The following is a 22,437-nucleotide window of genomic DNA, read 5'->3' as shown; positions in this document are numbered from 1 at the left end:
TAAGATGCCCCTGAGGATAAGCCAAAGGCAGATGCTCAACCACTGAGCCACCTGGGCATTCCTACTTTAAAAACCTTTAGGAAAAATAAAACAAAAAACAAAAGAAAAAAATTATAATTTTATTGGCTTTAAAATAAGCTATTATCATCCAATGATGCTGGATCTCCAAATGGTCTTAAAATGGCCCTGTGATCAGTGTGGTCTCCTTTTTCTTTTTTGGGCTGCATTTTCTTATTATACATTGGCTTGTAGTTAATAAAAATAGGTTAAGGGATCCGTGGGTGGCGCAGCGGTTTGGCGCCTGCCTTTGGCCCAGGGCGCGATCCTGGAGACCCGGGATCGAATCCCACGTCGGGCTCCCGGTGCATGGAGCCTGCTTCTCCCTCTGCCTGTGTCTCTGCCTCTCTCTCTATCTCTCTGTGACTATCATAAATAAATAAAAATTTTAAAAAATAAAATAAAATAAAAATAGGTTAAGTAACTTCAAAGCATCCATGTTGATGATTTCATGTCTTTTGGTTTGATATATTTTTTTTCTTTTATAAAACATTTTAATTCTTCTGCAGGATCCGGAAACTTCAGATACGGAATATCCCGCCTCACTTACAGTGGGAGGTAAGAATTTCTATATTTAAAGTTAAGATCTCTGTATCTAAACTTACTTTTGTTAATTTTTTCAAGTGTTTTTCTCCTTCCCTCCACTCTGGGCTGTGCTAGAACACAAAATTCCTGTCCAGTGTCTGTCTTGCTGTGGGCTTTTCTTTGCAGGGGCATAGTATCTCTTAAAAATCTGCTCTTTGATATCCTTTAACTGAGTAATTTCCCTCATTCAGTCTCATCCTAACAGAATCTTGTTTGAGATCTTCCTCATGAATTCACCGGTTACATTTAAATATGAAGTTTCTCCTTGGCACATTTTTTAAAGACACATACTTGGTACTTAAGCTGTATTTTAAAATGTTAACTCTGCTTTCTTTTGCTCGGATGGTGGCACTGTAGTAACTGTGTATAAACAAACTACTTAGCACAATTGAATAGTCGTTGCCAATAAATTCCAAAGCATAATAACGATGTCATGGTGAGATTTTGAGACACCAGTAATCGAAGAGATTTTTTTTTTTTTAAATGTCGATTCTTCCTAATGCTGGAACCTAAAAATTCTGAAAACCTACCTTGGAGAGGTGATACAGAGAAAACTGCTTAGCTTTTATGTATTTTTAATGTAAAAATCAGGAGTACTAGTTTGGTGTGTTTCACATTAGTCTTCTGAAATGACATTTGGTGAGTCAGACATTAAACCCAAAACTTCACCAAAATGCAAAGTATGGTTGAAAGGTTTCTTTCTTTTTTTTTTTTTTTTTTATGATAGTCACAGAGAGAGAGAGAGAGAGAGGCAGAGACACAGGCAGAGGGAGAAGCAGGCTCCATGCACTGGGAGCCCGATGTGGGATTCGATCCCGGGTCTCCAGGATCGCGCCCTGGGCCAAAGGCAGGCGCCAAACCACTGTGCCACCCAGGGATCCCGGTTGAAAGGTTTCTTTGGTGGTTCATAAAGGCAGGTTGGTCCAAGGTGTGATTCTCCCAAGGTCCCAGTTGATAATAAATCATTTATGTTTGTAATATTCTATAGAGTGCTTATTTTCAGAACAATATTACTGAGTTTAATCTTTGCTGGAGTTGTTTCTTTGATATATGCTAAATATTTTCCAAGTTATGTATAAAAAGTATATTTTTGTAGGTGGAAACAGTGGCTTTTAAGATTAAACCTAATGCATTTTCCTGTTTTAGATTAATACTCGTTTAGGAGATTCAGTAGCTTGGAGGATGGGCACCTAAATGAAGTGTTGTGGTAATTATGGTTACTGATTTGATTCCTCTATTTTATTGATTGATTGGTCAGTCCCCCTATTTTAACATGGGCCATGTTAAACATGATTTTCTATTTGAGAACTAAATCTAGTATAATGTGGCTTTCAGTGAAATAGTCAAATTATAGGAGCCAATTTTAAGATTTTAAGTGAATTATAGGAGTGCTAGCATATCAGCTACAGTGGCAGTTCTCTTTTAATTCATTCATAGTATCTCTTCAAATTCAGATTGCTTTGGCTTCTGAAGCATTTACTTTATTGTATTTTTGGTGGCTTCTCAAGTTTTTAGTTCACTGTTATTCTTTTTCATTCTGTATAAAATTTAATTTATGATAATAAACATTTATTTGCCATCTCCAACTTTTTCTTAACTTTTATATTTCATTTTACCCTCCTCTTAATCCTTTCATGTATAGTGAAGTTGGAGACATTATCTCTATTTTCAAATGGGCAAATATGGGCACACAAGATTGAAAGAATTAAATACTTAATTGTAAGATGCTTGGAGCTAGACTTTGCAACTCTTGACCTTTGACCTTAATTTTAAAAAATATTTGAAATACTGATTAAAAAATTACTGAGGGCTTATCAGGAGTAAAATGAGCTATTGGGATATTTCCTTTACATGAAGACTTGAATGAACACCATCTGTCACTTCCTTTTTGAGATGAGTCATTATGTATAATGTTTTATTTGTACACACTGAGTATGCTGGCTGTCTTGTGCCAAAGCCTTATAGACAGTGATAATTTTGGATTTAAAGGTCCAGATTGCCTTTATAATGGAGGGATTAAAGTTTGACTCCACTCATTAGTCTTAGATTTACTGACAATGGAATGGAAACATTTGTACCTCCTTATTTGATGCTGTGAGGAAATAAACAGAAACATGGGTGAAATATTCTTATCTAAAAGAGATTTGACTGGATTCAATTTGTCTAATTTTGAATCACCAAAAATATAGAGGATAGAGGCACAACTTGAAGTGATGCTGTGAAGAAACAGCTAGTTGAGTCCAAAATGAGACATTCCACAGGGCAAATGAAACTGTTGTAAGAGTAAAAAAATGGCCTTTTAAGGGAAAAGAACTGTTATGGGATAAGACTTAAAAGGATAACAAACAAGTATATCCTACAGTAAGTTATTTGTGAGTCATGTAAATAGTCCTTTGAAGCAGCATGAAGTATCTAGAAAGCCTGAGGTTTTTTTGTAGGTGGCTTTTGGGGTCAGACTTGGCATTGTATGCCAGCTCTACTACTTTCTAGTTGTGTGATCTCTGAGCAGGCTTTAAAATTTTTCTGGAAAAACTTTTTTTTTTTTTTTTTTCCTGAGCCTCATTTTCTCCATTTCTAACATGGTGATGATGACCACAGCCATCCCACTGGGTTGCTGTGAACATTAATAGGATGATGTATGCTAAAGCCCTTAAACAGTGCTTGGTACATAGAAGCACACACTACATTTTAGCTAGGACATGAACCACAAATTCACCTCCTCTTGGCAACTTTAAGTTCTGGTACTTGTCTCCGTCAGATCCAACCTAGAGTCCAGAAAAGTTAGGTATTTCACCAGGGGAAGTTGAGTGTAAAGGATTACATAGATGTTGGAGTACTGAAAGAGCAGAAAGGGAATCCAGAGGTGGTGACTGCAGAGAATAGCTGCCACTCTGGAATCCAGTGAAGAGGTTGAGATGATGAGCTCTTTAACACTTGAAGGGAGAGCCGTGAGTCGTTGAAACTCTAAGGGTTGTGGCTGGTGCTTGGGATGTGAGGGATAAGGAAGGTGATGAGGCTGGTTCTAGGAGTGCCCGTGGCACAGCTAGAGACTGAAACATACTGCTGATTGGAACAGCTGATAGGGAACAGGGAAATAGCCTGTCCTGTCTCCTCATTCCTGCCTTCCAGTCTCTGAAACTAACGGAATTGTGGGCAAAAAGAGTAATAGAGAGTGCAGAGTCCTAGACTCAGCATTAAAAAGTTGAAAGGTAGATCTAGAACCTAGAGCTTAATATTCACTCAGGTGTTTTTGATCATGACCTCAGTCTAAGGCAGATGCTTAACCGACTGAGCCACCCAGGTATCCCTTCAGTCAGAGTTCTAACCCAGAAGTGAGAATTCCTCCCCTGTTCTGCCAGTACTTTTGTAAGCCATTTTCTGTGAGGCCGCTGGAGAGGTGACCTGGGACCATGGCAGGAACACTGGCTGTGATGCTCTTTGGCAAATTATTGGATCTGTAGCTGGATTGTTAGTTACTTCATTCCACTATGATATTTTTTGTTTTATATTTGTATTCATGTATTGTTTATGTTTTCTTTATATTGCCATATACAGAATGATCAGAAGGGGATTCCTTTCAGGTTCTCTCTGTGGTATGTCATGTATGCTGGGTGTGCCAAGCAGGGGTTAAATGGTTTCTAGCTGTGTAGTTTTGGACAATGATAATGCACTTAGGGACACTGGAATGGCCACCTGTTTCACTACTTAAGTGTTTGTTTTTGGCAGATGAAAACATGAGGAAACCAACTTTTGAAGGACCTGCTGCTAGGGAATTAGGTAATTTTGTTTTCCTCTCAGTATGTGGAATGTAGAAGGAGAATAGAAGAAATTATTGCTTTTCTACCTTACATTCCCTTGCCTGAAATACTTGAAGAGCAGATCTTTGGTGTGACCAGAATGATGGAAGGACCACATCTATAAATAGTCCTGATGGCTAGCAGACCTAGGTCCTCAGACACCCTGAAGGAGATGAACTATGTGTGCTAAGGATTTGAGGGGACACCTTCTTGGATAAACAACAGAGATGGGGGAGTGATAGAGTCCCAGAAGTACACTTCACTTTAAACACCTTTGAGAACATGGTTTCTTCTTACTCAGTGTCTTAGATGAGCCCCATTTCCTAAATTTAAGGAATGTCTTTATTTAACAAATAAATTGCCAAGGCCTTAGGAAAGGACTTGCCAAAGAGAGTTTTTCCTAATCTCATTGTCTTACTACTGCTCTCTAATGTAAATGAGCAGAATTCCTAATAAGTACTCATAGAATGCCAAAAGGAGTACTTTCTCTGAAAGAAATGTAAGACTCATTAATTATGTAAATGAAATGTTGTAAAGGGTGAGTTAGGTTCTTATTTTGGGGTTGGACAATAACAGTAGGATGATGTTTCCCAGAATTCACTGTCTGGGAGGAATAGTCTAAGCTAGTCAGTCATCTTCAGCTGAGGTGTTCTATATGACAAGGCTCTGACATTGCCCATGACTGAAGCCACCATATTATTTTTATTATTTTTTAAAGATTTTATTTATGAGAGAGTTGAGAGAGAGAATGCGTGAGCACACAAGCTGGTGGGTGGGGTGTGGGGCAGAGGGAGAGGGACAAGCAGACTCTTGCTGAGCAGGGAGCCCAATGTGGGGCTCCATCCCAGGACCCTGAAATCATGACCTGAGCTGAAGATAGATGTTTAACTGACTGAGCCACCCAGGTGCCCTGCCACTATGTTTTATAAGACAAAGATCTGAATATGCGGTTTGACAAATATTTAAGAGGATTGCATACTTTAATATCACAGTCTTGGTAGAAAATCCAGAATGTATATTGGCTTTATCTCAAGGATTGGGTATACAGTTTTTCTTGGACTTAACTGAGCTGGGAAAACAAGTCTCTTGGGAAGAAACTCTGGAGAGATTTCCACAGTGTTAAGATCTGTTTTTGCCATGTGTGTAGTAGAGGAAGCAGAAGCTGTATTATGGGCTAAATGTAGGAGGGTAAAGGGAGTTTCTTTCTTTTTTTCCCCCCCAAGATTTTATTTACTTAGTGAGAGAGAGCAAGCATGAGCAGGGGAGAGGGGCAGAGGGAGAAGTAGACTCCTCGTTGAGCAGGGAGCCTGACATAGGGCCTGATCCCAGAATGCCTGGACCATGACTTGAGCTGAAGGCAGACACTCAACCTACTGAGCTACCTAGGAGCCCCAGGGAGTTTCTTTATAACTAAAGTATTCTGCATTTGCATCCAGCCTTCTGACAAATAGAAGTTGGTTTCTGGTTCTTGACATGGAAAGCGAGTCACTAGTGTACTAAAATGAAAAAAAGCTCTAAGTTATAAAGTACAACATAAAGTACTGCTTGGTTTTCTTCTCAGAGCAGAGTTGCCTTAATGATTTTTTTTTTCTTTTAAAGATTTATCCATTTTACAGAGAGAGCGAGAGAGAGTGCACATGTGCTCATGCACACAAGCAGGCAAGTTAGGGGAAGGGCAGAGGGCAAGACTCTTCAAGTGGACTCCCCACTGAGCTTGGAGCCTGACCTGTGGCTCAGTCTCATGCCCCATGAGATCACAGTCTGAGCCAAAACCAAGATTTGGACTCAGCTGCTCCTTAATGATTTCTTTTAAAGGTCTTTAGGTGCTTCCAAATGTACTTGAAGCAATTTTTGGAGGTATATCTCGTAGGAAATCTTAGGAGGCTCTTCTTTTGTGGGACCTTAGTGCTGCCTTAAAATAACGCTGTATTTAGTGTTTGGCTAATTTGTTTTGAACCTAGCTCCTAGTAGTCTGCTTGAAGAAAGTTGACTTGTAGGGTATAGGGAATGTTAGAATTTTCTTGGCTTCCTTCATGATTAAAAGAAATTTATTCCTTTGTAGTTTGGTGCTGGGGAGTGTTGTTAATGGTAAGACATAGTAGGGGGTGGTAACAGAACTTCTCTATAAATTACATTCGTGTTAGTTATGTCCACTGTCTGATAGAAGGGCTAAAGCTTTTGAGATGCCCCCATTTCAGACCACAATGAAAAACCTGTAATAAGTAAGGTAGAAGCCTCAGAAAATGGGTATTTTGTGAGATGAGGTAGGTACTTACAATGGGGAAATTATCCAGATTGCACTTAGAAGAATGCTTAATGGAGGCAAGTTGTAGAGGTCAAAAATATCTTTTTTTTTTAAAAAGATTTTATTTATTTATTCATGAGAGAGAGAGAGAGGCAGAGACACAGGCAGAGGGAGCAGCAGGCTCCATGCAGGGAGCCCGATGTGGGACCTAGATCCTGGGACTCCAGGATCACGCCCTGGGCTGAAGGCGGTGCTAAACCGCTGAGCCACCCGGGCTGCCCAAGGTCAAAAATATCATTAATATTAGTCTCATAAAGTTGGTAACACCTTATGTCTGTTACTTTCTTTCCATATGGACTTTGAATATAATAAGAAGGAATGATTATAGTCTGTACTACTAGTAAGTAGAAATAGCAATATTATTATACTAGATTCTGGCAGAAGGGAAACCAAAGGAGTCTTTATTTATTTTTTTTAAAAAAAATTTTTAAAAAATTTTTTATTTATTTATGATAGTCACAGAGAGAGAGAGAGAGAGGCAGAGACACAGGCGGAGGGAGAAGCAGGCTCCATGCACCAGGAGCCTGATGTGGGATTCGATCCCGGGTCTCCAGGATCGCGCCCTGGGCCAAAGGCAGGTGCCAAACCGCTGCGCCACCCAGGGATCCCAGGAGTCTTTATTTAGAAAGAAATAAGGAGCTAAGCATGAAAGTAGTGATGCCATGTTATCTAGTCTGGGAGGGGGAGAATGAAACTATAGCGTACTTATCAAAGTAGGTGAAAGGAGAGCCCTCATAGTCTTGGATGATATGTGCTGAGAATTAGAAGACTGCCTTGGAGAGTTGGGGGGAGGTTGGATGACCTCCTAGTAAAGAGATTTAGGCCAGGGCCATGGAGTCAGTTAGGTGAAGTCCCTGGTGGATGTGTTCAGTGGCAGGAACTGTCACTTGTCTTCATCTGTCCAAGTGCTGATTACTCTTCAGTGCTCTGGTCAGATGCTGTTTGGCCCATGGTGAATATATGAATTAATGATGAACAGAAATTGGTTGAGACCAAACCATTTGAGTATAATTGACAGCGAAAAGCTAACAATATGAGGTACTCAATCAAACAGAAAAAGACATCTCTAGGCACCGTGGGGTTGACATGAATCATGAACTGAATGAGAAGTCACAGGAGGCATTGATGTTGAATATTTCAAATAACCCATTTAAAGGTTGGCTTTTACAGTAGATATCGTGCAGTTGTATATAAAGTTGTAGCAGATAAACAGTGTTCTTGGTAGGTGATTTTCTGACTTTTCAAAGGACACTGTGTGGCAGGAGCCTAGTGTATGAATATAAATGTAGGGCTGTTCAAAGCTAGCCTAGGACCTTGTCTGCAGGATCCCTCTTTGGCCCCTGGAAGGGTTTTGTGGGACTCTTTGAAAATCACAATGATATCAGTGAATTTTAGTGTGAACAGTGGTTAGAGCTAGGTGTTCTCTGCCAGATAATCTGAAGGACTGTAACAGGCAAATTGAGAAGACCATTGATATAGATAGGTGATCTTTCTTTACCATGGCCTTACTCTGAGCACTGGCCCATAAATAGCTGACACTTAGTGACTTATGTGTTAGGTGCTGAATTAACCCGTTTTATCTTAACAACAGTCCCATGTCCCCACTTTACAGATGAGGCAGCTGAGGTACAGAGAGGTGAAGTAACTTGCCCAGGGTCACACAACTGGAAAGTGGTAGAGTTTCTGTTCTTAATCAGGTTACTCAAATAGAAAACCTTCCCCAAAAGGTAAGTTTCTCTTTCTTATAATTATCATCATTTAATTACTTTCAACATGCCCCTAAAAGTTTGACAGAGAATCCAATAGAAAAAGGATTCTCCACAGATCTGGAGGAAATACATGATTATGAGTGATGAATGAGGTTGAACAGATTATTTGGGTAAGTTTTGGTAAACCCTTCCTTGTAGAGTACTGTGGACAGTGTTGATCTTTATGCATCATTGCTCTGGGATGAGTCAACTTGGCCTCATTAGAAATGATTTGATGGAAGACGTACTGGGGAATGAATATCAGAGTTACCCTATTACCTGCATAGGAATGGTATATGAGGCAAGTATTTCTGGTCCCAAGCTACTACCTCCAGTGTCCTTGCACCATGATGCCTGAACCTATGTCCTGTGCTTCTGTAGTTTTTCTGAGATGGTTATCTCAAAGTTCTCCAGGCTCCTTATTTAAACCTTTTATTACAAAAAATAACATAAAAATAGGCTAATATAATGATACCCAGTTTCAACCATTATTAATATATGGTGAGCCAATCTTGTTTTGTTTATAGGTCTACTCTCTTACGTTTTTCCAGATTATTTTGAATCCTAGACATCCTGTCATTTTATTTAGTAAATACCTGCAATATGTGTATCTCTAAAAGATACTGTCTCTGTATTCGTTTGCTAGGGCTGCTGTAACAAAATACCTCAGAGTGGCTTAAACAACATACTTTTAAATCTCATAGTTCTGGAGGCTAGAAGTCTGCTAACAAGTTATTAATGCATTTGTATTCTTCTGAGGGCTGTGAGGGAAGCATCTGTTCAAGACTTTTTTTTTTTTTTTTTTTTTTTTTTAAAGAAAAGACTTTTCCTGGCTTGTGGCAATGAAATGCCATTCTTAATGTGCTATTCTTGCTGTGTGTATGTCTGTGTCCAAATTTCTTCTTTTTATAAGGATACCAGTTCGGTCTTATTAGGATTCACCCTAATGACCCCCTCCCCCCCCCCCCCTTTTTTTTCTTTTGAGTAAGCTGTATACCCAATGTGGGGTTTGAACTCAGGACGCTGAGATCAAAAGTCACACACTCTAAACACTCTACTGACTGAGGCATCTAGGTGCCCCTTAATGACCTCATTTTAACTTGATCTCTGTAAAGACCTGATCTCCAAATGTGGTTATAATCCGTGGTACTGGGAGTTAAGACTTCATCATATGAATTTTGAGGATTCCTATTTCAACCCATAACAGTCTCTTTTAAAAATTCACCGCTGGGTGGCTTAGTTGGTTAAGTGTCCGACTCTTGATCTCAGTTTAGGTCTTTACTTCAGGATCGTGAGTTCAAGTCCTGCATTGGGCACCATCCTGGGTGTGGAGCCTACTTAAAAAAAATTCACGTAGTAAATTTATAGTAACTCTAATCCATTTATATTTCCTTGATTATCTCAATGTATAAAAGGTTTTGTTAAAATTAGGAACTAAGCAAGATCTTTTTTAAGACATTTAACCCTTTTTTTTTAACCCCCAGCCCCTTTTTTTGGTGCCGTGTATTTGTTGAAGTTGGTTTGTTCTGTAGAATGTTCAGCATTTTTATTTTGCTGAACTACATCCATCTATGATCCCCTAACATGTTCCTGTGACCCTGTGGACTTGGATTAGATGTAAGTTGAGTGTTTTGTTTGCTTAGACAAAACAAAGTAATGAGTGGTTATGCATTCTTTCATTAGGAGGTACATAATGTCTATCTCTATGATGTGACGTGCCATTGATCATTGCAGGTTTGTAATTGTGTAGTCGTAGGATAGTAATATTTTAATTCTACAATTTCTTCATTTATTAATTGGAATACATTTGTAAACTTGTTCTTATAAGTTATTTGATCACCCTGAGGTAAAATCTGCATAAGAGAGACAGGAAAAGTGCTTAATCTTTCATTTTCTACTTATAAATATGGGTACCTTGGCATCCTACTGAGGGTCTTGTTTTTACCAATGAGTTTTTATTTGTGTAATTAGAAGTCATGGATTTAAACATATTTGGGTTTCAAAATTATTAGAATCATTCATATTAATAATCAACTTATTCTAATCCTGAGAGACTTGTGAAAACTTCAAGACCGTGCCAGTGTCCTTTTTTTTTTTTTTTTTTTTTTTTTTGTGCCAGTGTCCTTTTGATGCTGTCTCAGCAGTTGAGATTTTGGGGTTCCAGAAGTCCCAGGTTCATCTTGTATGTTTTCTACTCCAAGGACTGGAATCAGCCTCAGGAGTTCCAGAAGTCCCAGGTTCATCCTGTATGTTTTCTACTCCAAGGACTGGAATCAGCTCTCAGGAGCTTGGTTCCTTGGGAAATGGGGTTGAGAGATCACAGAATGATCATGCCACTCTTGGGACCAATTCCATTGGCTTTTCTTTTCTTGGTTGTTCATTTTGTTTGCTACATTTATGTCCTCAGTTCCTCTCCCTAAAGATTTTAGTTACGGCCACTCTTCTGTGCCCTGGCCTGGCATATGCTTTTCCATTCCTAAATGTGAACATTTCTCTGTTATTTACTCTTTTAGTTTTTCTCTTAGAAATTCCACTTGTTGCTGCCTATTTTTTGCTTCTGGCTTAGAAACAAACGTTGCCTGGAATATTCTTTAAATTTACAGTGTCCAAAACAGAGTTTCTTTCTCTCTCAAATGATTGCTTTCCCACAGAATTTTAATAATGCTTAGGTCAGGTGGGCTCGGCCTTGAGGTCACCCTTGATTCTCTCTCCTGTTTGCTTTTTGGCCATAGGACACTTGTGCTCTCTCCCCCCTGAATCTCCCCCACTCTATGCTTCCTTTGGTGTGTTTTCCTATACCTTTGGCTACCACCCTGTAGAAGCTTCAGTCATACGTCAGCTGTTGTAAGCATCTTACCATGTGTAAAGGGAGAAAACAGAATGTAGGCACAACCACCTTCTGTGGGCTGATCGTGAGGGCTCCTGCTTTGTGTTCTCAAGCTTTAAAACTATCTTTAGAAGTGCCTGAGTACTAATTTTAGGATTCTGTGTTAGTGCCAAGTTGTGAAATTGCTCTTTCAGTTTCATCATCTGCAAATGAGTATTGTAACTCTTCAGATGAAAACAATTGGTCTTTTCTGTTCAAGTTATATTAAACTACCAACAACCACAAACAGATCGTTCATGGTGGTAAACAGGAAGGTCATGAAGAGAGTCTTTGGTTTCAGTATTATTCACTTGCAGTCCTTGGCAGATCCAAGAAGAAATAATTAGTAAATAAATCTCTTTCATTTGTGTTTCAGGCAGAACTTTTTCTAGAGGATTCCAGTTGTTTCACAGTTCAGATAGGTGATTAGAAATAAGTGTGATCCTATAAATAAAGACTGAGAGGAAAAGAAGTTAACTACTTGGGGTGGGAAATGCAGCAATAGTTAGGTAGGCTTTAAAACTTTATGACCAAACCATCAAATAAGCAAAGTAACTTTTACAAAGCCTATTTAAAAACTAATCTTTTTTTTTTTTTTTTTTTTGCATGGGATTGATGGATCTTTATGTTCTAAACTCTCAGAAGCTCTCAAAACACCATTGTTGTTTTTGGTGCCAGATGGTACTCTTAAGTGTGAGGTAAGAGGTTTGTTGCCTTGATTAAGAACATTGAGAGAGGGGATCTGTGTCATTATTACTTAGAGCATTTCTTACACCAACTGCATGGTGTCTCTTCCAGTATCATTCTCCCAACTTTTCTTTTTTTTTTTTTTTAATTTTATTTATTTATTCGTGAGAGACACACACAGAGAGAAGCAGAGACACAGGCAGAGGGAGAAGCAGGCTCCATGCAGGGAGTCCGATGTGGGACCTGATCCTGGGTCTCCAGGATCACACCCTGAGCTGAAGATGGCGCTAAACTGCTGAGCCACCCGGGCTGCCCTCTCCCAACTTTTCAACACCAACAAAATGTCCTACAACTCAATTCAGTTCTGACACTGACTTTGGATTTAGTATCAGGGTCCAATTAAGGGCTCCATCTCATAAGACTGTTCAGACCTCAGATGCCATGTACAGTGGGATGCTCAGGCTACTCATACTTATGCCTGGGTGTGTATAAATTTGGAGAGTCCCACAGTGGCCTATACCTCCCCTCCCTTCTCCAGCCGATAATTCACTGGAATGGCTCATGGAACTTAAAACACTTTACTATTACCAACTTATTATAAAAGATACAGCTCAGGAACAGCTAAATAGAAGAAATGCACAGGGCAAGGTAAGGGGAAAGGGTTGCAGAGTTTCCATGCCCTCTCCAGCTACACCATTCTCTCTACATCTCCATGTGTTCACCAATCCAGAAGCTCTCCGAACTCATTCTTTTTGGGGTTTTATGAAGGCTTCATTACATAGGCACAATTGATTGAATCACTGGCCCTGGTGATTAATTCAATCTCCAGTGCTCTTCCTCTTCTCAGAGTTTGGGGGGTGGGGCTGTAAATTCTAAACCTTTAATCATGCCTTGGTCTCTGTGGTGACCAGCCCCCATCCTGAAGCTATCAAGGAGCCCACCAAGAGTTGTCTCTTCAGAACAAAAGCATTCCTATCACCCTTAGCATTCAGGAAACTTGAAGGGTTTTGGGAGCTCTGTGTCAGGAACCAGGGACAAAGACCAAATACATATTTCTTATTATGCTGCAGGAGACTGTTGTATTTTCAGTGCCTGGCATCACTTGACACAAAACTTTTTGAAAGATGAATGGTAGACTAGTAAGTCTAATTATAACCATATATTTTATTCAAGAAGGGCATTCAGGTAATGTGAAAGGAAGCATTCATAAACCAAATAGATTACCAGGTAGTGTGATTTGAAAAAAAGAGGTCATTTAACTTAAATACTTTGTCTAGAAGCTCAGATTGAGTGTATTTTAGGGATGAATATGGGAATATGGGACTCTTTTTTTTTTTTAAAGTAGGCTCCATGCCCAATATAGAGCTTGAACTCATGACCTTGTGATAAAGAGTTGCATGCTCTACTGACTGAGCCAGCCAAGTGCCCCTCATTTGGTAGGGAACCAAAATATGGATAAGTTACTGAGTCTGAGAAGACAAAAGAGGGAAATAGACCTAATTTTGAAAAAGAAAATTGATAAAGATTGGTGATCAGGAAAACTTAGAATATATTCTGTTGGGTACAAATAAATTATTAGACAAAAAAAAATCACTCTTAACATCCTTCAAATAAATGAGTATTGAAATCCATTGAAGGTGGCATGTCATTCAGATAAACTTTCTTCCTAGAAAAGGAAATCTTTTAAGACTCAAGCAGGAGAGCATTTGACAAAGGCAGGGTGTAGGAGGTGGAAGAAGAGGTTAGTCTCACTGGCTTTTTTTGATAATTCTGTCTTGTTCTTGACATTATCCTGCCAGCTCACTTGTTAATAATACAGGACTAAATTTGTTTGAAATTAATGTACACTAAAACCGACCTTTTTCTGGCATTATGGTTCTTTGAATTTTGACATGTATATATTTGTGTGATGCATTTGCAGTCAGGTTATAGTATCATTATGTCATGCCAGAAAGACACTCTAATGATACTCTTGTGTAGTCCTGTTCCCCTCACTTACCCCTAACAACTGATGATTGGTTGATTTATAATAGGGAGCTGTATTATTTTATTTTATTTTATTATTTTATTTATTTTATTTTATTTTATTTTATTTATTTTTTATTTATTTTATTTTATATTTTATTTTATTTTATTTTATTTTATTTATTCATGAAACAGAGAGAGAGAGAGAGAGAGAGAGAGAGAGAGAGAGGCAGAGACACAGGCAGAGGGAGAAGCAGGCTCCATGCAGGGAGCCTGATGTGGCACTTGATCCCGGGTCTCCCAGGATCACGTCCTGGGCTAAAGGCAGGTACCAAACCGCTGAGCCACCCAGGGATCGCCACAACTAGCGATTTATGTGTAATATGATAAATATGTTTATAAGAAAGTGACAAACTCCAAAAGTGTGCCATTTTTGCTTTCCCACCAGTAATTTATGAGTGATCCAATTGGTCACCATTGTCACCAGCATTTGGTATTATCAGTATTTTTTATTTTAGCTACTCTACTGTATGTGTAGTGGTATCTCATTTGGGCTTTATTTACGTTTTTCTGTTGGGTAATGATGTTGATCGTCTTTTTGTGTACCTAATTACCTTCTGCACATTCTCTTTGAAGTGTCTGGTTAGTCTTGTGCTATTTAATTGGGTTTTCTTACCATTGAGTTTTCAGAGCTCTTCATATATTATGGATACAAATCCTTAGTCAAGTATGTGATGTGCAGATATTTTCTCCTAGTAATTGTCTTTCCATTCTCTCGTGATTGTTTAATCAACAAAAGTTAAACATATTAATTAAGTCAAATTTACTGATTTCACCATTCCCCTTTTATGGATAGTACTTTTGATATCTTTTCTAAAAACTCTTGGCCCAAATCTAGGTTTTAAAGGTTTTCTTCTGGGGTAAATTTTCAGTCTTGAGTTAACTTTGTTATAATATTTAAGGCTTAGGTTATAATATATGAGGTTATGATATATAATATAACTTTTTAATATATATGAGGTTATTTTTTTTATGACGTTATTTTTTTAACTTAAGTTTAATTTTTTTTTTTTAATTTGAGAGAGAGCGTGCATGCACAAGTAGAGGCAGAGGGAGAAGCAGATTCCCCACTGAGCAGGGAGCCCCACGTGGGGCTACAGCCCAGGACTCAGAACATGACTTGAGCTGAAGGCAGACGCTTAACCCACTGAGCTACCCAGGCTCCCTGAGGCTTATTACGTCTTTTGTGTATTAGTTGTCAATTGATCCAGCATGATGTGTTGAAAAGACTCTTCTTTCTCCATTGAATTGTCTTTTCATGTTTGTCACAAATTGGCCATATTTGTATGGGTCTATTTCTGGATCATATTTTGTTCCATTCATTTATATGTCTATCCCTTTGCTAATACTATGTGTTCATGGCTACTGTGGCTTTATATTAGTAAGTATTAAAATTGGGTAGTGTTACCGCTTTATTGTTATTTTTTCAAAATTGTTGTGACTATGCTACTTTGCCTTTACATATGTATTTTATTTATTTTTATTCTTTTAATTTAGATTTTTAAAATTTATTTATTTGAGTGCAAGAGCGAGAAAGTCTGCACAGGAGTAGCAGCAGGGGCTCTGAGGGGCAAGCAGACTCTGCACGGATGATGGAGACCAATGCAGGGCTTAATTTCAGGATCTAGAAATCACAACTGGAGCCCAAACCATGAGTCAGATGCTTAACTGACTGAGCCACCCAAGCACCCCTACATACATATTTTAGAACAAGGACATCTGTATATCTACACAAAAATCCTGCTGGGAGCAAATAAGTCCTGTGTGTTTTGTGAGAGTCTTACATATTTAAATTTGGGGGGGAGGTTGTACTGTTGTAAATGGTTTTTAATTTTAATTGTAATATACACAAAAAATTTTATATTGACCATTTTTAAGTATATAGTTCAGTAGGGTTAAGTATACTTACATTGTTGTGCAACTGATCTCCAGAGTTTTTTCATCTTGCAAAACTGAAACTCTACCCATTAAACAACTCCCAATTTTCCCTTCAATTACCCCTGGTAGCCACCTTTCTTTCTGTTTCTGTGATTTTGACTATGTTAGATACATGAGTGGAACCATATGGTATTTATCTTTTTTGTGACTGGCTTACTTAGCATGTCCTTCAGGGTTCATCCAGGTTGTAGAATGTGTCAGAATTTCCTTTTGAAGTCTTAGAGAAAGACAAATACCATATGATTTCACTCATATGTGAAATTTAAGAAACAAAACAGGATGAACATAGGGGAAAGGAAAGAAAAATAAAAGATAAAAACAAAGAGGGAGGTAAACCATAAAAGACTCTTAACTATAGGAAACAAACTGAGGACTGCTGGAGGGGAGATGGGTGGGGCATGAGGCAACTGCATTATGGACATTAAGGAGGGCACATGATAGAATGAGCACTGGGCGTTACATGCAACTGATGAATCACCCCTGAAACAATACTACACTACCCCTGAAATAATACTACACTATGTTAACTAACTAAAATTTAAATAAAATTTTGACAGAAAAAATTTCCTTTTGAAATCTAAATAACATTCTATTGTATGTATATACCACGTTTTATTTATTCATCTGTTGATATTTGGGTTGCTTCCACTTTTTGGCTATTTTGAATAATGCTATGATGAACATGGGTATGCAAATACCTCTTTTGAGACCCTACTTTCGTTTTTTGGGGTGTGTGTGTGTACTCTTAAGTAGAATTGCTGAATGATAAGGCAGTTCTCTTTTTAATTTTTTGAGGAACTGCCATACTGTATTCCATAGCAGCTGCACCATTTTAGATTTCTACCAACATTGCTTAAGTGTCACACATCCTTGCCAATACTTGTTATTGATTTATTTAAAAAAAAAAATGTTTCCCCCTTCAGTGGGATTTCCATTTTATTTATTTAGTTAGTCTCGACAGCCAGTGTAGGGTTTGAACTCACAACCCTAAGGTCAAGGGTTGCATGCTCTACCAACTGAGCCAGCCAGGCACGCCTAAATTTTACTGTTTTTTTTTTTTGTTTGTTTGTTTGTTTTTTAAGTTTTGGTTTCTATTTAGTTGTTTTTAATATGTAGAAATATGTTTAATTTGCAGGTATTGACCTTATATTTTGTAACACTGCTAAATTACTAGTTCTAAAAGTAGTTATTTTTTTTTTAGTAGATTGCTTGGGATTTTCTACTTAAACAGTCATGTCATTGCAAAACGTATGTTTACACTGCTTCTCCAATCTTTATGCCTTTTATTTCCTTTTCATGCCTGTTACTTTGCCTAGGATGTTCAATGAAAGTAGGCATCTTTTGCTTTTTTTCTCGCTTTTTGGGAGAAAATAGTTTTTTACCATTAAGTTAAATGTTAGCTGCAGATGTTTTGTAGATGGTCTGTATCAGGTTGAAGATGTTTTCTTTTTTTTTTTTCTTCAAAGTATGTGTGTATGTACGTATGTATGTAATCTCTACATACAACATGGGGCTTGAGCTCGTGACCCTGAGGTCACAAGTTGCATGTTCTTCCAAATGACCTATCCAGGTGCCCCAAGGATGTTTTCTTCTATTCCTAATTTTTTAAAAAAAGATTTTATTTATTCATGAGAGGCAGAGACATAGGCAGGGGGAGAGGCAGGCTCCCTGTGGGCAGCCCGATGTGGAACTCAATCCTAGGACCATAGGATCATGCCCTGAGCCAAAGGCAGACACTCAACCCCTGAGCCACCCAGTTGCCCCTATTCCTAATTTGTTGACAATCTTCATAATAAATGAATGTTGGATTGTGTCAAATGCTTTTCTGTATAACTAGATAAGATTATATGGTTTTTTTAGGCTGTTCTTATGATGGATTCCACGGATTTTTAAATATTGAACCAATTTTGCATTGCTACTATAAACACTTTGTGGCAATTTATTTTAATATTAGCTTGATTCAATTTGCTAACATTTTTTGATGATTTATTGTGTCTCTGTTCATGAGGGGTATTGGTCTGGTTTTGTGTGTTTGTATTGTCTTTGGTTTTGTTTCTGGGATAATACAGCTCCAAAAATGTGTTGAGAAGTGTTTTAACAGTGCTTATGTTTTCTTCAAGAGATTGTGCTGAGTTGGCATTATTTCTCTAAATGTTTATAGCGTTTGCCAGTGAAATTACCTGGGCAAAGATACTTCTGACTCAAAGTTTTTTCCTTTCTTTTTTTAAGGCTCAAATTCCATTTGTTTTACTTTTTATTTTTTTAAGATTTATTAGAGCACACAAACCAGGGAGAATGGGAGGGAGAGGGAGAAACAGACTCTTCACTGAGCTGGGAGCCCTACATGGGGCTCCATCCTGGGATCATGACCTGAGCCAAAGGCAGATGCTTAGCAGACTGAGCCACTCAGGTGCCCCTCAAATTCCATTTTTTATTTTTTTTTAAAGATTTATTTATTCATGAGAGACGGGGAGGTGGTGCAGACACAGGCAGAAGGAGAGGCAGGCTCCATGCAGGGAGCCTGACGTGGGACTCGATCCCAGATCCCCCAGTATTATGCCCGAAGCCGAAGGCAGACTCTCAACTGCTGAACCACCCAGGCATTCCCCCCACCCTTTTTAAATTATTTATTCATGACACTCACACACACACACACTCACACACACAGGCAGAGACCTAGGCAGATGGAAAATCAAGCTCCATGCAGGGAGCCCTATGTGGGACTGGATCCTGGGACTCCAGGATTATGCCCTGAGCCAAAGGCAGACACTCAACTGCTGAGCCACCCAGGCATCCCCCAAATTCCATTTTTAAAATAGTTTGTAGGACGACTGTATTTCATCTTGGGTGGTTTTGGTGATTTATAGTTTCTGAAGCATTAATTTATTTCATCCAAGGTGTTGTATAGAGAGGCATAAAGTTTTGTAGTATTCCTTGTTATCTTTTAAAGATTTATTTATTTATTTGAGAGAGAGCAGGGGGTGTGAGCAAGGGATGGAGGTAAAGGGTGATGGGTGGGAGGGGCAGAGGCAGAAGGAGAGGCAGAGAAACCTAGGTAGACTCTGTGCTTAGAGGCTGGCTGGAGGCTTGATCCCACAGCCCTGAGATCATGACTTGAGTGGAAACCAAGAGTCAGACACCCAACAGACAGAGCCACCCAGATGCCCCTGCCTTGTTATCTTTTAAATGTCTGCAGGGTCTATAGTGCTCTTTCTCCTTTTATTCTGGGTATTGATAATTTTGTTTTGTTATCCTGTTAGCCTTACCAGAGGTTTATCCATTTTGTTACCTTTCCCTTAAAGAACCAGCATTTGGTTTAATTGGTTGTTTTCTTTTCAATTTTATTTTCACTCTTCATTATTTTTACAATTCTGCTTGTTCTGGGTTTTTGTGCTTCCTTTTCTAGTTTTTGAAAGGTGGAAGTTGTGGGTTATTAATCTGAGACCTTTCTGCTTTTCTTTTTTATTTTGTTTAAGATTTATTTTAGAGAGAGTGAATACACAGGGAGGGGCCAAGGGAGGAGGACAGAGAGAATCTCAAGCAGATGCTCTGCTGAGTGGAGAGCCAGATGCAAGACTTGAGATCCTGAGATCATGACCTGAGTTGAAATCAAGAGTCAGACACTTAACTGACTGAGCCATCCAAGCCTCCACTTTCTCCTTTTCTAATATAAGCATGTGATGCTGTGAACTTCCCTATATACACTGAATCCCATAAATCTTAATCCCATAAAAATTAAAATTTTTTCTTTAGTTCAAAATATTTTCTAATTTTCCTTGAGACTTCCTCTTTGACTTGTGGTTTTTGTTGTTGTTGCTTTTGCTATTTTTTTTGTGGTATGTAGTTAAAATTTACAAATGATTGGAGATTTACCTGTTATCTTTTTGTTATGGACTTTTAGTTTAATTCCATTATGGCTAGTAAACATGTATGTTTGTACTTAAACTATGTTCATTTTTGTTTTATGTCTGTGTTTTAGGACAGATATAGTCTGCCTTGGTGAGTATTTCATATTGTTGGGTAGGAAGTTCTGTAAATGTCAAATAGTTCGTTGGTTATGCTAATCTGTTTTGTATACTTAGTTATTTTTGGTGTCTTTATTCCATCCATTCCTTTAAAAAAATTTTTTTTTAGGATTTATTTATTTATGATAGACATAGAGAGAGGCAGAGACACAGGAGGAGGGAGAAGCAGGTTCCATTCCAGGAGCCCGACGCGGGACTTGAACCTGGGACTCCAGGATCCCGCCCTGGGCCAAAGGCAGGTGCCAAACCGCTGAGCCACCCAGGGATCCCAATTCCATCCATTCCTAAAAGTGGAGTATTGAAATCTCTTAGCATAGGGATCTATGCTAAGCATAGGGATCTTAGCCGGCTTCTCCCTCTGCCTATGTCTCTGCCTCTCTCTCTCTCTCTCTCTCTCTCTCTCTCTCTCTCTGTGACTATCATAAATAAAAATTAAAAAAAAAAATTAAAAAAAAAAGAAATCTCTTAGCATAATCATGGATTTCTCTGTTTTTCTTATGTTCTGTCACCTTTTGATTCACATATATTGAAGCTCTGTCGTTAGGTCTATATATATTTAGGTTTGCTATGTCTTCAAAGTGAATTGACCCTTTTATCGTGATGTGATGCTCTTTATCCCTGGTAACTTTCTTTGCTCTGAAGTCTACTTCGAGATTAAATACCACCCCAGCTTTCTTTCAGGCACTGTTTGATATATCTTATTTGTTCTTTTTTTAAAAAATATTTTATTTATTTATTCATAGAGATGGAGAGAGAGAGAGAGAGAGAGAGAGAGAGAGAGAGAGAGGGGCAGAGACACAGGCAGAGGGAGAAGTAAAGCACCATGCAGAGAGCCTAACGTGAGACTTGATCCAGGGTCGCCAGGATCACGCCCTTGGCTGCAGGTGGCGCTAAACCACTGAGCCACCCGGGCTGCCCTCTTATTGTATTCTTTAGAGGCTACCTGTAACATTACGGTTTTATTGAATTTCTTACAGGTTTTATAGGCTCATTAGTAGCATCCTCAGTTTCTCTCTATTAGATGCTAGCAGCTCCCCTGCCTTTCTATGTTGTGATCATCAAAAATATCAGCAGAGGATTAAATAGGTGATAGGGATTAAGGAATGTATTTGTTGTGATGAGCATGGGTGTTGTATGAAAGTGTTGAAAAACTATATTATACACCTGAAAATAATATTACACTGTATGTTAACTAACTGGAATTTAAATAAGAATTTAAAGGGGTGCCTGGGTGGCTTAGTTAAGCATCTGTCTTCAGCTCAGGTCATGATCCCAGGGTTTTGGAATTGAAACCCACATCAGGCTCCCTGATCAGTGGGGAGTCTGCTTCTTCCTCTGCTCCTCCCCGCTGTTCAAGTGCTCACTCTCTCTCCCTCCCTCTCTTCTCTCCCTCCAATAAATAAAATTAAAAAACAAAAACAAAAACTGAAAGGTCTAAAAAAATGTCAACAGACATTGTCAAATACTCCCTTGGGGATAACATAATCCCCAGCTGAGAACCACTACCCTATAAGTAATGTGTTATTTTACCCTGGGTGCTTTTTAAGATTTTTTCATTGTCATTCATTTTAAACATTTAGTTTATAATGTGTCTGGAGATAAATTTCTTTGGGTTCATACTGTTTGGGATTGTGGAAGGAAAACAATCCAGTTTTCTCCCTGTGTAGTGAAAAACCCAATTCCTCCCTACTGTGTATTTCTTTTTTTGTATGTTTACTTTATTACATAGAAGACCTCACTTCTGACACTTCTCATTACCAAATATGTAAAGGATCATCCCTACAGCAAGCAATTCTCTGTGACACAGCTGGGTGTCCTACAATTTTAACTCAGTTCTAATATTGTCTACCTGGAGGTAGTATCAGATTCCACAGGTTAAGAGCCTGGTCCCACAAAACTGTTCGCTCTCCTGACCCCATCCCATCAGATAGCACAGGTTATCACCTGTGCTGCTGCTTTTTTTTTTTCCCCCGAAGGTTTATTTATTATTGGGGGGGGGGCAGATGGAGAGAGAATCTCAAATAGATTCCCTGCTGAGTGTGGAGTCTGACACGACTTGATCCCATGATCTTAACATCATGACCTGAGCTGAAATCAAGAGTCGGATACTTAACTGAGCGAGCCACTCAGGCACCCCATCACCTGTGTTTCTGACCAACTGGCTATAGGTAGGAGGTTCCAAAGACTCTCTCTTTGGGTTCAATTAGTTTGCCAGAGCAACTCACAGAACTCAGAGAAAGAAGCACTGAAGTGTTTGCTAGTTTATTAAAGAATATGGTAAAGGTTACAGATGAACAGCCAGATGAAGAGATGCATAGGGTGAGGTCTGGGAGCATCCCAAGTGCAGGAACTTCTGTCCTCATGGATTTGGAGCATATCACCTTCTTTAACATGGATGTATTTA

At 38.7% G+C, this 22,437-nt stretch overlaps 1 protein-coding gene across 1 annotated transcript in view; it reads left to right on the top strand.

Moving 5' to 3' along the window:
- The window catches only part of IGF2BP3 (insulin like growth factor 2 mRNA binding protein 3), a 148,844-nt gene that overhangs the window by 48,179 nt on the left and 78,228 nt on the right, over window positions 1-22,437 (top strand). The window contains exon 3 of the mRNA XM_041727810.1: window positions 567-615. Within this exon, the coding sequence (XP_041583744.1) occupies window positions 567-615 (49 nt within the window). The remainder of the gene's footprint in view (window positions 1-566; window positions 616-22,437) is intronic.

Source organism: Vulpes lagopus, chromosome 13 (assembly GCF_018345385.1).
Source record: "Vulpes lagopus strain Blue_001 chromosome 13, ASM1834538v1, whole genome shotgun sequence".
NCBI lineage: Eukaryota > Metazoa > Chordata > Mammalia > Carnivora > Canidae > Vulpes > Vulpes lagopus.
The sequence above is the reverse complement of the archived record's forward strand: the minus strand, read 5'-3'. Positions and strand labels throughout refer to the sequence as shown.